Source organism: Chiloscyllium punctatum, chromosome 5 (genome assembly GCF_047496795.1).
Source record: "Chiloscyllium punctatum isolate Juve2018m chromosome 5, sChiPun1.3, whole genome shotgun sequence".
Lineage (NCBI taxonomy): Eukaryota > Metazoa > Chordata > Chondrichthyes > Orectolobiformes > Hemiscylliidae > Chiloscyllium > Chiloscyllium punctatum.
This window is the reverse complement of record NC_092743.1, coordinates 73,604,034-73,619,656: the sequence shown is the minus strand read 5'-3', so window position 1 is coordinate 73,619,656 and position 15,623 is coordinate 73,604,034. Positions and strand designations below refer to the sequence as shown.

Genomic DNA, 15,623 nt, shown 5'->3' with positions numbered 1-15,623 from the left:
TTGAGGGCCCTGTTCTCTCCCTACTTATCCTTTTGTCCTTAATGTATTTGTAAAATGCCTTTCGACTCTCCTTAAATCTATCTGCCAAAGGTATCTCTTATCTCTTTTACCCTCCTCATCTCTGAGGGAAACAGTCATAATCCTGGAATCTTTTCTGCACACTTTCCAATGTCTTCACATCCACCTTAAAACATTGGTCCACAGAACAAGCACCATACTCCAGGTCTCTTATACAAGTTCACCACAACCACCATGCTCTTGTACTCAACACCACTATTAAAAGAATACTATATGCTTTATTCACCACGTTCTCAACCTACCATATCACATTCAATGAATTATGCATTATGCAACCAAATCCTTCTGCTCCTGCACCTCAATCATACTGCATGGAAAACTGACCATTTGGTCTAATCCATCCACATCAACCGCTTTTGCCCGAAACATCGATTTTCCTGCTCCTTAGATACTGCCAGACCTGCTGTGCTTTTCCAGCACCACTCTAATCTAGACTCTGGTTTCCAGCATCTGCAGTCCTTGTTTTTACTACATCAACCAGACATCCCAACCTGACCTAGTCGTATTTGCCAGCATTTGGCTAATATCTCTCTAAACCCTTCATATTCATATATCTATCCAGATGCTATAATTGAACCAGTCTCCACCATTTCCTCTGGCAACTCATTCCATACACACACCATCCACTGCATGAAAGTGTTACACCTTAGATCCTTTTTAAATCTCTTTCTCCTCATACCTTAAACCTATGCCTCTAGTTTTGGACTTGTCCAACCTAGAATAAAAGAACTTTGCTATTCACCCCATCCATACCTCTCATTTTATAAGCCTCTAGAAGGTCATCTCTCAGCCTCTGACACTCCACGGAAAACAGCTCCAACCTATTCAGCCTCTCCCTGTAATTCAAAAGCTCCAATCCTCTCAGATTTTTATAAAGGATACAATTCTGAAGAAAGATGCATTTTTGTTAAGCAAAGGTATAAGGAATACGGGCCAAAGGCAGATATATGGAGTTAAGCCACAGATCATACATGATCTGATTGAATGTTGGAACAGAGTTAAGGGGCTGAATGGCCTACGCTTGTTCGCAGAGATACACAGCATGGAAACAGAACATTCAGTCCAATTCATCCATGCCGACCAGACATCCTAAATTAATCTAGTCCCGTTTACCAGCATTTGGCCCATATTCCTCTAAACACTTCCTATTCATATACCCATCCTTTTAAATGTTGTAATGTTAGCAGTTTCCACCACTTCCTCTGGCAGCTCATTCCATACACAGGTCACCCTCCTTAAGAAAAAGTTGCCCCTTAGTTCCCTTTTAAATTTTCCAATCTGACCTTAAACGTGGTTTTGGACTCCTCCACCCTGGGAAAAGAAGTTGTCTATTTACCCTTCCCATGCCTCAATTTTATAAATCTCCAAAACATCACCTCTCAGCCTCCGATCCTCCAAGGAGAAGAGCCCTAGTCTACTCAGCTTCTCCCCATAGCTCAAAACCTGCAACCCTGACAACATCTTTGTAAATCTTTTCTGAACCCTTTCAAGTTTCACAATATTCTTCCTACAGCAGGGAAAACAGAATTGAATACAGTATTCCAATAGTGACTTAGGTTCCTAATTAGAATTAAATTAGCTTTATTGTCACATGTCCTCAAATGTGTACAGTTTACAAGTCACCATTTAAAGGCACCATTTTGGGTACAAAGGTACCATGATTATTAAGTAAAATTTCTTAGGGAAACATGTAGAACAATAAAGAAATGAGTCTTTACATCATGGAAATAAATTAGAAAAATAGAGGAAAGTTCAATGCAATAGTCCTTCCAAACCAGTCCACATCGGCACCTAGCCTCCTGTAACTGAAAGAGTGCCCAATCACCTTGCCGCCATCTGCACCACACCCACCAATGTGGGATTCATCACTCTAGACACCATCTCTTTGCCACTGGGCTCTTCACACCGATGCCGCCAAGTCCCATGCTGAACCCATACTCATCCCTCAACTAGGGGTCCCAGGCTCTGCTGCTGCTGCCACCTTGCCCATAACCAGAAATGTCTGCTCTGCGCCTACCACGACCACAATCAGCCTGCTGCTGCCTTGATGATGCCAGGAGCTTCCTTTCCAGACATATCATGCTGCTGTCACTACAGCCACCACCGTGCCAGGAGTCCCCACTATGGGTTTACTGTCACTAGGACTGCATGGCTCCACTGCCAGGCCAGGCCACCGCAGTGCCAAGAGTCCTATCTTGGCTGCAAATGTCAGCTTGCCTGTGCCGTTGTCTTGAAGAGTCTGCTGCCACCGCTGCCTCCAGTTGCAGGAGCATCTTTGCTGCCACTGCCACCAGTCTGGAATGCCATAAAGATGTCCTTGTTATTGCCGCCACCATATTTAAATTGCAGGGAGAAGCTACATCCACCACCTCCAATCACCCTACACAGCCTATTCTCAGAGCCATGTTGATGCTGCCAACCAACCCACCACATAAAAGATAAACAAAAGAAAAAGTGAAAGAAAAACAAAGAGAGAGAAAGAGGGGGGAAAAAAAAAAAGAGGTGGGAGCAGATGAGCTCTGGGCAAGAGTCCATACCCAACCCTGCTAATCTACCGCCATCTTGGACAGCCCTTTCCATTGTCTGTCTATCAAACTGAAGGACTTCAAACTTTTCTGCATTGAAGTTCATTTGTTATCTGCCCACCAATTCTGCCAACATGTTTATATCTTAAATCGATCTTCCACAGTTTAGATAGTTTACAATACTTCCAAACATTGCAACATCTACAAAGTTCAAATGTACACCAAGATCCAGGATATTAAAATAAATCAGAAGAACGAAGGGACCTAAACCTAATTATTGGGGAACAGCACTGCAAACTTCACAGGTCAAGGAGCATCCCTTAAGCATTACTCCATTTTCTGCTCCTCAACCAATTTAATATCCAAAGTAATTTTGCTCAGTGTGGCACTATATCAAACACATTTTGGAAATCCACATATGCCACATCAAATGAAATGGTCTCGCCAATCCTTTGGATACCTTGGGTCAGAGAGTCTTCAAATGAATTCTAGCAAATTGATTACACATGAAGTACTCTTAAGAAAACATACTTGCTCTCTACAATTAGTCTATCTTGTCCACATGGCTATTAATTTTGTACCGAATACTGTTTCGAGAAGTTTCCACAATTTTGTAGGTGTGGCCAGTCATCTGGCAAAGCTTGGCAACGAGCATCTAATTTGTCCTAAACTAACACTGAAATAATTGATCAAACTGATCGAGAAAGCTTCTACCACTTCGTCACCTCTAGAAATTTGTTAAGTTTGGCTAAGTCAGTGCAACAGAATACTTTGGTGGTTGTAAAGTGCTTTGTTGTATCCCAAGTTTTGTGACATAAACCTGACTGTCCTTTTTTGTCACTCTCTAAATTCCAGTCCAGATCTCCATGTGCAAGCTCATTGGGCTATCAAATTGGCTATTTAAGCACTGGCATGGGATTATGTTAATACATTACAGAAGCCAAAGTCTTAATGTTGATACATGTGATCATCAGGAATCATGTGGAGGCAAAATAAAGTTTACTGACATCAAATATACCAGCAAAACTTCTTTTAGTAGTTATTTTTGAAGTGCTGTACTATGATGTAGATAAATGTGAAGAGATGAGCTGTGTATCAAGAATCATATAGGTACATGAAATATACTATGGCTTTTTTTGCTCTCTAAAAGTGGGTATACATGTTTGTATGTTTGTATTTACACTCTATGACAACTTATTTTAGTGTGCTTATTGATTTTTATTTAGCCAGTGTAACCTTTGGCTCAGGAAGCAACAATTGTGGGAATCCAAGAATCATAAGGAATACATGCATCAGTAAAATGTTAATTTGTTCAATTTTTGTTGTCACTGTTGGCAAAACTAAACAATAAATTGGAATGAACTGTGATCAACATTTCCCCTTACACAGCTTCACTAAATAAATTTACATGATACCAATGATCAAAGTGATGGGCATGGGTAAAAGGCAGAGCCAGGAGTGAACAAATACACTATCAGGGAGATGTTTGAGGGTAATGTAGTTGATGTGATAAACATAGGGAAATCTGAACTACAAAAAGACTAAGAACGTGAAGATCAAACAGCACCTGATAACTGACGCAAAGTTGACGAGTGACAGGGAATAAGTGTTGAACAGTTGTTTATCAAACTAGAATCAGATAAAGATAAAAAAATCATAATGCCAGGTGATAGAGTTCAACAGATTTATGTGGAAGCACTAGCTTTCACAGCACGATCATAATGACAGAACTTAATGCAAAGGATCATAGTGTCATGCAACTGATATGATATATTGAACAAACCTAGATTGCTATTAAGTTTTTCATCTTTTAGAATGGGTTACAGGTTTCAGTTCATTAATACGCAGACTTCCAACAGCAATCTAGGTTTGCTCAATATATTGTTTCAATTGCATGACGCTGTGACTCTTTGCTACAAATTCTGTGTCTTATAGTCATACAGTCATAGAGATATACAGCACGGAAACAGACCCTTCAGTCCAACTTGTCCATGCCGACCAGATATCCTAACCCAATCTAATCCCACCTGCCAGCACCCGGCCCATATCTCTCCAAACCTTTCCTATTCATACACCCATTCAGATACCTTTTAAATGTTGCAATTGTACAAGCCTCCACCACTTCCTCTGGCAGCTCATTCCACACACACACCAGCCTCATAGGTCTCTTTTATATTTTTCCCCTCTCACCCTAAACCTATGCCGTCTAGTTCTGGACTCACCCAGCCCAGGGAAAAGACCTTGTCTCTTTACCCTGTCCATGCCCCTCAGCCTCCAATGGTCCAGAGAAAACAGCCCCAGTCTATTCAACCTCTCCCTATAGCTCAAATCCTCCAACCCTGGCAAGATCCTTGTAAATCTTTTCTGAACCCTATGATACTGCTCCACAGCTAGCTGACAAAGGAACAGCACTCCAAAAGCCATTGCTTCCAAATAAACCTGTTGGACTATAACCTGGTTTTGTGTGATTTTTAACTTTGTCAAATCCAGTCCAACACCAGCGCCTCCACACGATAGAACCTGATAGACAGTGGTTTTGGGACCACTGCTTTTCTGGATATATTTTAGCAGTCTAGACTTGGTGTCCAGGGCACAATTTAAAAGATTTGCAGATGTAGTTTGGAGAAAGTTAATGAGGAAAATCTGCAAGTGGGAGAAAGAGCAGGAGGTCAGCAAGACAGACTTACTGGACGTAGGCTCTGCTGCAGAAGCAGAGGATCTGTTCCGTCTCCTCACTGCAACCTTCGAAAGACAGGACGATTTCCGCCACCATACTCCAGTTCTCACACATGTTGTCTATCATCTCAGCACCCGACAATCTTATTCCGGCTACCCAACCAGCACCATAACAAACTTCCGACGAGGTCAGGGCTGCAGTGTGTTACACTTTCCGGTAAGTGAGGTCAGGATTTTTTTGTCGATCTGACACACCTCGCCGGAAGTGCCGTCTGCGCACCCTGGCGGAACCAGAGGGAGTGGTCACTCACATAGGAAGTGGAAATTCAGGAGAAGGAGAGGCCCAGAATCCAGAGGACTCGGGTGATCCTTTTAGCAGTAAATAAGCGATTGGTGAATGATGGAGCAGCTGATTGGGGAACCAGTGTCAGAGGGTGAGTGAGGTGGGATATATCGAGAGGAAGGCAGAGGTAGATCAGGGCAGAGTGGGAAGGTCTTTTTTATGTTTCATCAGAAGGCTTTCACTAACTATTCTGCTCAAATAGCGACATTATCTCCCTTTTGCTTTGAAGTACAAACTGGAGCTAAACAAAATGCATTATTTCTGCATCATATATTAATATCTGATAAGAGATCAAAGATAAATAAGGGTTTAGTTTTGTCCAGGGACTCTTGATTTTTTTAAAGCTGTATCTGCAATGTGAAGTTTGAACAATAGTTAATTAAGAGTGTTTTGTAAAATAAAATGGTTTCATGGGATTAGGATTGAGCAGGTCAGATCTCCTTTAGGAATAATATATGGTTGGTATCTTAGTGAACATAGACCTGAAATTTCACATGTTAGAGCATAATTATACCATTTTATTTATCCAATTATGTAGTGTAATCTTTAATCACTTGTGGACTCACTATGCAGGAAATGGATAGAATAACAGTTTTGCAAGAAAGGTAAGTCAGCATTCCTCATGAATATGAAAGTTATTTTGAAACTGACTTTTCTCTTGAAAAAATAAACTGCTAATTTGATTCACTGCCACATGATCACTTAAGGTGATTATAGAGGTTTGAAAACATGAACGAACAGATCCAAGAACAGCTTCTTCCCAGCTGTTATCATACTTTTGAACAATGTCAATGTTGATCTCTCTTGCTCTCTGCGGCCGTAACTTTATTTTGCTACCTTGATACACTTTGTGTAATACACTCTGCCTGTGTTGCATGCAAAACAATACTTCTCACTATATCTGTACATATGACCAGAATAAATCAAACTCAATCTGTTTCTGGGCTACTGGTTATGGAGACCTCCTCCCAGCTACTTTCAGATATTCTGGATTGTATTTAGAAACATCGTGTTGATGCCCTCCTTAGGGAAAGTGGCAAAAAACAATCCTGTGCAAAATGATGTTCTGCTTTGCTGTCTATATTGCTAAATTCTGATTAGATTCTTTTTGATTTGTTTGACTTATATTCCAAGGACTTAGATTTGTGGAGCTATAATTGTCATATCTTTAAAATTCAGTTGATATCTGGCAAAGTGATTCAGCAAATTGATGCTGTAATAATACACTTTCTCATGTTTGATAAGTTCACTTTGAACCATATACTGTGAAGCAATGTATCTAAGGTAGTGGAGTGGAACAGTGAAGATGCAGTAGGTTGGTTCCCATGAGAAGTTGCATGAATTGGTTCTGTGGTCTTCGTTCAAAAGAATATAAGGTGGTCTTATTGAAAAGTTCAAGATTCTGAAGGGACTTGATGTCACTTAGCCTGTTCCCAGTCCAGTTCTGGGGAGTTGAGATCCACAGTTTCTGAAACTTGTTTGGTTCTTTTAATCATGGGTTTTAGTTTTGTTACTTTGCCCTGTGGGATTGTTCCTGGCATCTTTCTGCTTTGCCACCTTCTCTTCTATAAGTTTTTTTTGTTTACTATTTTTCCTACATCCTGTTTCATTTATTCTGTAGATGTGGACAAACATTTAGAGTCATAGAAATGTACAGCATGGAAACATAGACCAAATATCACAACCTAATCTAGTCTCATTCGCCAGTACTTGGCCCATATCCCTCCAAACCCTTCCTATTCATATACCCATCCAGATGCCTTTCTTTAATTCATTTTAGTTAACTCCTTTCTGCCACAGTTTATTTCCTGAATTCAGGTACACAGATTAGATTAGATTAGATTACTTACAGTGTGGAAACAGGCCCTTTGGCCCAACAAGTCCACACCGCCCCGCCAAAGCGCAACCCACCCATACCCCTAACCTACACTACGGGCAATTTTTTAGGATGGTCAATTCACCTGACCTGCACATCTTTGGACTGTGGGAGGAAACCAGAGCACCCGGAGGAAACCCACGCAGACACGGGGAGAACGTGCAAACTCCACACAGTCAGTCGCCCAAGGCGGGAATTGAACCCGGGTCTCTGGCGCTGTGAGACAGCAGTGCCACCGTGCCAGTATCAAATATTTCTTTATGATTAGAAAATAATAACTTCAGTTTACTTGCTAAGTAAAGTCTGAAAAGTGTTTATAGTAAGTTGTACAATCTTAACATTAATTTTTGTGGAGCTAGCAGCCTCTTTGCTGTGGAGATGCAGTGATGGTCTTCCACCTGGGCATATTGAAAACTTAATGGTGTTTCTCCAGTTTATATGAACTTGGATCAGAGATTCCTATGAGTTGGATATTACATTCCTTTTTACAAGGAGGCTTTAAGGACATTCTTGAAGTGTTTTCTCTTCTCACCTAGTAAATGCTTACCATGACTGAGCTCATTTTGGAAGTCTTGCATCAAAAAAGTGGACAATGTGGCCTGCCTCTTGATGTTTGGAATCTGCATCCAACTCTGTTAGGAGTTGTTCAACTGCGGCGAGGAGGCATTTGAGGATCTTCTCAGCGGTGGACTTGAAAATGATTTCAGTTACAGTTTATTGGAGGTCTTCTGGCATGCTCTCCTTAGAGGGGAATGAGCTGAAGTCATGTATTCATGTGAAGAATAATGGCAGGTAGCATGCTTTGAGACTTTGTCAGTGGTACCCATATTGAGAAGATTCTCGTTGTGCTCCTTCCATTAAGGACTGACTGCCTTTCTGTGTTTGGTGAGTACCATTCCTCTTTCAACTCTGTAAGCTAGGTTTTTTGGCTGTAGATTATCTTTACTGAAGAATCAAAGCAAGTCATTGTGAGTGAGTTTCTAGACTTCCTGCGCTCTTTCCACCAATTCTTTCAGTCATGGGATTTTGTTGGATCTCAGCATTCATTTGTTTGTAGAATGTTTTTCTTTGTTTGCTATCTGATGTGCTTTCATGTCAGGGATACCTTGCACTTGCAATTTAGTTGTTATAGGATCTCCTGGTCATTCTTGTCAACTCAGTCTTGACGTAACTTGGTAAAGAAACCTACAGTCTCTTTTTAAGTGTTACTTATGATGAATTTATGAACAGACCAGGCAGTGTGGCCATTCTGTGTGCATCCTGTTTTTTGAGTATTGGAAGGTTGGCTGTGTGACACTGAGTAGATGTTTCTTCGTGGAGCCTCCAGTCCGAAGCCATTGAATTTCCTGCGGCTTGCACCTTGTCTTCCTGTGGGGAATGAGACAATGGCTGATCAAGTCTGGAATGGAATTCCTCTTTGGCCTCTCATCTCATGGATGACTGGTGAAAAACATAGAACCGTGGATGCTGGAGATCAGCTCAAAGATGGTGAGCTGATTCACTTTTGCTAGTGAAAATAAAGTATAGGAATTGGCATTCATCCTCCGAGTTAACCTTCCTGAATGTGTGTTTGCCATGTTGTTCTTTTGAGTTAACCTTCTCCTGCTTGTTAGGATGTTGCGTTGGGAGTTCCTGGACACTAAGCAATAAGACATTCAGATCTGTCGCTTCCGTGGTTGTTTGTGAGGGTCTTTGTGTTTCAGGTTCCAAACCTCATTTTTTTAGGTTTGGAAGATGCCTGTGCCAAATTTTTATTTAAGTGTGGTAGCTATTGCTTGCCAACAACCATAGAGTCCTGGTGGTGCATGGTATTTGTCTTGTTATAGGAATAGGTAAGATGATTGGAGCCAAGATTGTGCAGCATTGGTGGAACTGAACACACCCTTAACAACCCTGCCCTATTCGAGAAGCCATTTGAGCCAAGTGCTAGAAATAGGGTTAGACGGTTAGGTGGTTAAATCTGCACCTGTCAAAAACAATGTGCTGAAGGGCTTCTTTCTGTGCTGTGGACTTGAGTCTAAGCCTGCAGTTCTACTTGCTTGTGGTTCACCATCGGAGCAGAGAAGGTACTCAATATCCATCAGCCCATATTAGATCAGCAAGGACTCCTTCTTGCCACAGTGGAAGGCTGGGTGCATCTCAAATGGTCAGGCAGATTTTCCCTTGCTCTGATGCCAGTTTAGTTGCTGACAGCACATATCAAACTCTTGGCCTCCAACCCCTGCTACATCTGATTAGTTTTAATTTTGTTTACTGCTCCTGATTCTGATGGGAGGCAAGCTATAGAAAGATAGTTACATAGCAATGCAAATTCACAAGATTATAAATAATATCTCTGATAGTAAGGCATTTGATAAGGTTCCCCATGGTAGGCTTATGCGGAAAGTCAGGAGGCATGGGATAGAGGGAAATTTGGCCAATTGGATAGAAAACTGGCTAACCGGTCGAAGTCAGAGAGTGGTGGTAGATGGTAAATATTCAGCATGGAGTCCAGTTACAAGTGGAGTTCCGCAGGGATCAGTTCTGGGTCCTCTGCTGTTTGTAATTTTTATTAATGACTTAGATGAGGGAGTCGAAGGGTGGGTCAGTAAATTTGCAGATGATACAAAGATAGGTGGAGTTGTGGACAGTGAGGAGGGCTGTTATCGGCTGCAGAGGGACTTAGATATGATGCAGAGCTGGGCTGAGGAGTGGCAGATGGAGTTCAACCCTGCCAAGTGTGAGGTTGTCCATTTTGGAAGGACAAATAAGAATGCGGAATACAGGGTTAATGGTAGGGTTCTTGGTCAGGTGGAGGAACAGAGGGATCTTGGGGTCTATGTACATAGATCTTTGAAGGTTGCCACTCAGGTGGATAGAGTTTGTAAGAAGGCCTATGGAGTATTATCGTTCATTAGCAGAGGGATTCAATTCAAGAGTCGTGAGGTGATGTTGCAGCTGTACAGGACTTTGGTTAGGCCACATTTGGAGTACTGTGTGCAGTTCTGGTCGCCTCACTTTAGGAAAGATGTGGAAGCTTTGGAGAGGGTGCAGAGAAGATTTACCAGGATGTTGCCTGGAATGGAGAGTAGGTCGTACGAGGATAGGTTGAGAGTTCTCGGCCTTTTCTCGTTGGAACGGCGAAGGATGAGGGGTGACTTGATAGAGGTTTATAAGATGATCAGAGGAATAGATAGAGTAGACAGTCAGAAACTTTTTCCCCGGGTACAACAGAGTGTTACAAGGGGACATAAATTTAAGGTGAAGGGTGGAAGGTATAGGGGAGATGTCAGGGGTGGGTTCTTTACCCAGAGAGTGGTGGGGGCATGGAATGCGCTGCCCGTGGGAGTGGTAGAGTCAGAATCATTGGCGACCTTTAAGCGGCATTTGGATAGGTACATGGATGGGTGCTTAATCTAGGATAGAAGTTCGGCACAACATCGTGGGCCGAAGGGCCTGTTCTGTGCTGTATTGTTCTATGTTCTATTTTCTATGTTCTAAAACAAGTCTAAAATATAAATGAATGGAATTCTTAATTTATCAAAGATAAATTCGATGAAAACCAACAGCTAATGGTGAGCAGATCTGCAACTTTTAAAAGACCTAGAAAGGGGAATTATGTATCTATTCCCTATAAGGATGTTGAATCTTTAGAGAGAGTAAAATACAGGTGGTCAAGGTTGCTAAGAGCAAAGGCTAGTTTTTTCAATGAGAATATTTAGCTTATGAAAATAGTGGAACTATATAGAATTAGAAAAGTTGAGTTGGGGAGATTTTAGGGGAAAATTATTTCAGTCATTGGGTCTTGAACAAGAAGCCTATACAAAGTTAAATAAGCAGAGTAGGAAAAACATTTTTTTTACATGAGAAATTGAGAGGATATAGAACTATGTCAACAAAATTAGATTGAATAGCTGAATGAAGGCAAAGAAGTTGAACAGTATAGGAAAATGATAACTAAGTGTGGATAGAACCTCTTGCTCAGAGGTTAAGTACCAACAAATTAATTTCAGTGGCCTGTTTGAGATGTAATTTTTAGAATAAGGTCTGCTACATCTTCTGAAAGTCAGTCTTTTAACTATGAATGAATTGTGGAAAGATTGGCATTCTTGAGCTTTCTAATGTTAAGTGTATGCGACTCAAATTAGCGTTACTGTTGTCATGATCTTAAAATATTAGATTAGATTCCTTACAGTGTGGAAACAGGCCCTTTGGCCCAACAATTCCACACCGACCCTCCAAAGAGAAACCCACCCAGACCCATTCCCTACATTCACCCCTGACTAATGCACCTAACACTACGGGCAATTTAGCATGGCCAATTCACCTAACTTGCACATCTTTGGACTGTGGGAGGAAACCGGAGCACCCGGAGGAAACCCATGCAGACACGGGGAGAATGTGCAAACTCCATCACCCAAGACTGGAATTGAACCTGGGTCCCTGGTGCTGTGAGGCAGCAGTGCTAACCACTGCACCACCGTGCCTATATATTAACCTATTTTACCATGCTGGCATGTATTTAGCCATGGCAGTATAAATGTTAATGTTTCTTATGGTGGTTTTAAAATTACAATAGTGCTGTTGATCAAAATTATTAAGACCAAGAAATAAAATCAGGAATAGGCCATTTGACTCTGTGCCATTCAATAGGATCATGGCTGATCCGATATTTATCATTAACACTTTCCTGTATTTTCCCTGTAACCCTTGATTTTCCCCTACTGAACAAGAATCTATCTCTGCCTAAAATCTCTTCCTCAAAACACAAAGACTCTGACCACCGCCCCCCCGCCCCAGCTTTCTGTAGCAAGGAGTTCCACAAATTCTCAATCCTCCAAGAGACAAAATTCCACCTCTTCTCAGTCTTAACCTGCCATCCCTTTATCGTGAGACAATGTTCTCTGGTCCTGGACTGTTCCATGACTAGAAATATCATGTCAGCATTTACCCTGTCAAGCCCCTTAGAATCCTATATATTTCAATAAGATCACCTCTCATTCTTCTAAGTTCAGATGAGTAAAGCCCCAACCTGTTTAACCTTTGTTCATAAACAATCCCTCCATACTAGTGATCATTTTTGTGAACCTTCTCTGAACTGTCTACAATGGTATGATACCCTTTCTGAAATGAGGAGACCAAAACTGCTCTCAGTACTCCAGATGTGCTCTCACCAGTACCTGGTACCATTGCAGTAAGACTTCTCTACTCTTTACTCTTTGCTGCACCTGTGTTCTAGCATTTTGTGTTTCATGCATAAGTATCCCAACGTCCCTTTTGTGTCACTGCTTTCTTCTCCATTTAACTAATACTCCGTTTTTTTTTGTTCTGCCTTTCAAAATGAACAACTTCTCATTTTCTCACATTATACTCCATTTGCCAACTTCTTGCTCACTTACTTAACCTACTATAAGTTGTACATAGAGACTGTTTATATAGTTATTTTTGATTTATTTGACTGAGAAGAAATCAGATGTGGGAGTGCAGTATTTCCTGATTACCCTCCACATTTTTGGCCCTAAAATCTAGTCATAATCCCACTATTTACCAACTGTTTGGTTAAGATTTATGATTACTTATATTATTAGTTAACTTGTCTGTAATTTGTCTTAGTTTTTTAAATTGCTGAAATTGTAAAACTACTTTTTGTTCCTACAGTTGACAAGAACTCTTTAGTCTTATGCGAATACTGCTGTACCTGTCGTAATGACCCACAAACTCTGTCTTTGTGCTGACATTTGATAATGTTGGTTTGGTATGGCTGCTGCTGACGAATCCTATTTGGAAGGACAAAATGGGGGTTTTGTGTCTTACATGATTGAAATAGTGGAAAAATGGACCGGCTTGGAAATTTTGGAAGGCTCCCTGAATTACTTGGACTACCTTCTGTGGGTTTTCACTCCCCTCATCATTGTCTTCATTTTGCCATTGTTTATTATTCTGTTCCTATACCTTTCAATTCTTTTTCTACACGTGTACAAAAGAAAGAGAGAGCTACAAGTGGCTTATTCGAATAATGTTTGGGATGGAGCTCGGAAGACTTTGGCAACTCTGTGGGATGGACATGCAACAATATGGCATGGTAAGTGGTGTTCGTTCTTAATTTAACTTTTCTTATTATGTTCTTGAGCATAGCCATTAAGTATTATGGTTAGCAGAAATCGATAAGGAAATGTTGAGCAAATTTTGTTTTGAAAAGGAGGGAATTTCCAGTTGATCCAAACTAAAGTTTTTGAATTGTGAAGGTGCTAACCAAGGTGTTACAAGGGAAGAAGTTCCAAAACTGGATGAAAATTGAAATTAAATTCTTATTAAAGGAAAACTGGAGAAGGATTTATTTTTAATCAGAAGTGTAATAGGTTTCTGAATCAAGATGCCAAGGTGGATTATTTAATCAAACTTAAATTTTGTTTGCAGTAAAAATACTTTGTAAGCATTGAACTTGATCTTGTACTTATTAGATCTAAGTAAATTAATTATAGTCTGGAAAACAGTTCATATGTGATGAAATGATTCTTAAGTGTAGGAAAATATTTTATTCCATGTTAGCCTATTAATCTTGAAATATAAATGGCCACATTAGGTGTGGCTATCTTAAGTATACAGAAAATAATCTGATAATGCTTGGGAAAGAGATCATAGAATAGTACAGCACAGTGTAGCCCCTTCAGCCCTCGATGTTGTGCTGACCTTTTATCCTACTCGAAGATCAAATTAATCTACATACCCTTCATTTTTACCATCGTCCATGAACCTATCCACGAGTCACTTAATTTTACCTAATGTATTTGATTCTACTACTACCGCTGGCATTTCATTCTATGTGCCCACCACTCTCTGTGTAAAGAACCGACCTCTGATATATCCCTTAAAACTTCCTCCACTACCTTAAAGTTATGGCCCCTTGTGATAGACTTTTTGCAAGGGCAGAAATGGCTCTGACTATTCACTGTTTCTATGCCTTGCATCATCTTGTACACCTCTATCAAGTCACCTCTCATCCTCCTCTGCTCCAATGAGAAAAGCCCTAGCTCCCTCCCCCGTTCTTCATAAGACATACCCTCCAGTCCAGACAGCATCCTGGTGAATCTCCACTGCACCCTCTCTAAAGCTTCCACATTCCATAATGAGGTGACCAGAACGGAACGCAATATTCCAGGTGTGGTCTAACCAGGGCTGTATAGAGCTGCAGCATAACCTTGCAGCTCTTAAACTCTATCCCCAGCTAATGAAAGCCAACACCATATGCTTTCTTAGTAACGCTATCAACTTTTAGATTACTTTTTTTAGATAAGATTACTTACAGTGTGGAAACAGGCCCTTCGGCCCAACAAGTCCACACCGCCCCGCCGAAGCATAACCCACCCATACCCCTACATCTACATCTACATCTACATCTACCCCTTACCTAACACTACGGGCAATTTAGCATGGCCAATTCACCTTGCCTGCACATCTTTGGAGTGTGGGAGGAAACCGGAGCACCCGGAGGAAACCCACGCAGACACGGGGAGAACGTGCAAACTCCACACAGTCAGTCGCCTGAGGCAGGAATTGAACCCGGATCTCTGGCGCTGTGAGGCAGCAGTGCTAACCACTGTGCCACCGTGCCACCCACTTGGGTGCAACTTTGAGGGATCTATGGACATAGACACCAAGGTCCCGCTTTCCTCCACACTGCCAAGAATCCTGCCTTTAAACCTGTATTCTGCATTCAAATTTGACCTTCCAAAATAAATCACTTCACACTTTTCCAGGTTGAACTCCATCTGCCACTTCTCAGCCCAGTTCTGCATCCTGTCAATGTCCCGGTGCAACCTGCAGCAGTCCTCCACACTATCCACCACTCCACCAACCTTCATGTCATTGGCAAACCGACTAACCCACACTTCCACATCCTCATTCATTTATAAAAACCACAAAGAGCAGAGGTTCCAGAACAGACTCCTATGGAATACCACTGGTCACCTTGCTGCAGGCTGAATACTTTCCATCTATTACCACCCTCTGTCTTCTATGGGCCAGCCAATTCTGTAACTAGACCGCTAAATATCTCTGTATCCCATGCTTCATCACTTTCTCAATGAGCCCACCATGGGGAAACGCCTTGCTAAAATTCATGTACGCCATGTCCACTGCTCAATCT

The 15,623-nt window shown here is 41.4% G+C and overlaps 2 protein-coding genes across 9 annotated transcripts in view; one reads left to right on the top strand and one right to left on the bottom strand.

Annotated features, from left to right (window-relative positions):
• Nucleotides 1–5,540, bottom strand: part of tgs1 (trimethylguanosine synthase 1) — a 56,789-nt gene extending 51,249 nt beyond the window's left edge. For 2 of the 3 annotated variants that reach the window (XM_072570552.1, XM_072570553.1), the window contains exon 1: nucleotides 5,291–5,540. In XM_072570552.1, the coding sequence (XP_072426653.1) occupies nucleotides 5,291–5,406 (116 nt within the window). In that variant the 5' untranslated portion in view covers nucleotides 5,407–5,540. The remainder of the gene's footprint in view (nucleotides 1–5,290) is intronic. The other variant, XM_072570554.1, reaches the window with a different exon arrangement.
• A 35-nt stretch (nucleotides 5,541–5,575) lies between these two features.
• Nucleotides 5,576–15,623, top strand: part of tmem68 (transmembrane protein 68) — an 80,403-nt gene continuing 70,355 nt past the window's right edge. For 3 of the 6 annotated variants that reach the window (XM_072570562.1, XM_072570560.1, XM_072570563.1), the window contains exons 1-3: nucleotides 5,577–5,713; nucleotides 6,161–6,227; nucleotides 13,136–13,559. In XM_072570562.1, the coding sequence (XP_072426663.1) occupies nucleotides 13,235–13,559 (325 nt within the window). In that variant the 5' untranslated portion in view covers nucleotides 5,577–5,713; nucleotides 6,161–6,227; nucleotides 13,136–13,234. Of the gene's footprint in view, nucleotides 5,714–6,160; nucleotides 6,228–13,135; nucleotides 13,560–15,623 lie in introns of all 6 variants that reach the window. The other 3 variants (XM_072570559.1, XM_072570557.1, XM_072570558.1) reach the window with 3 other exon arrangements.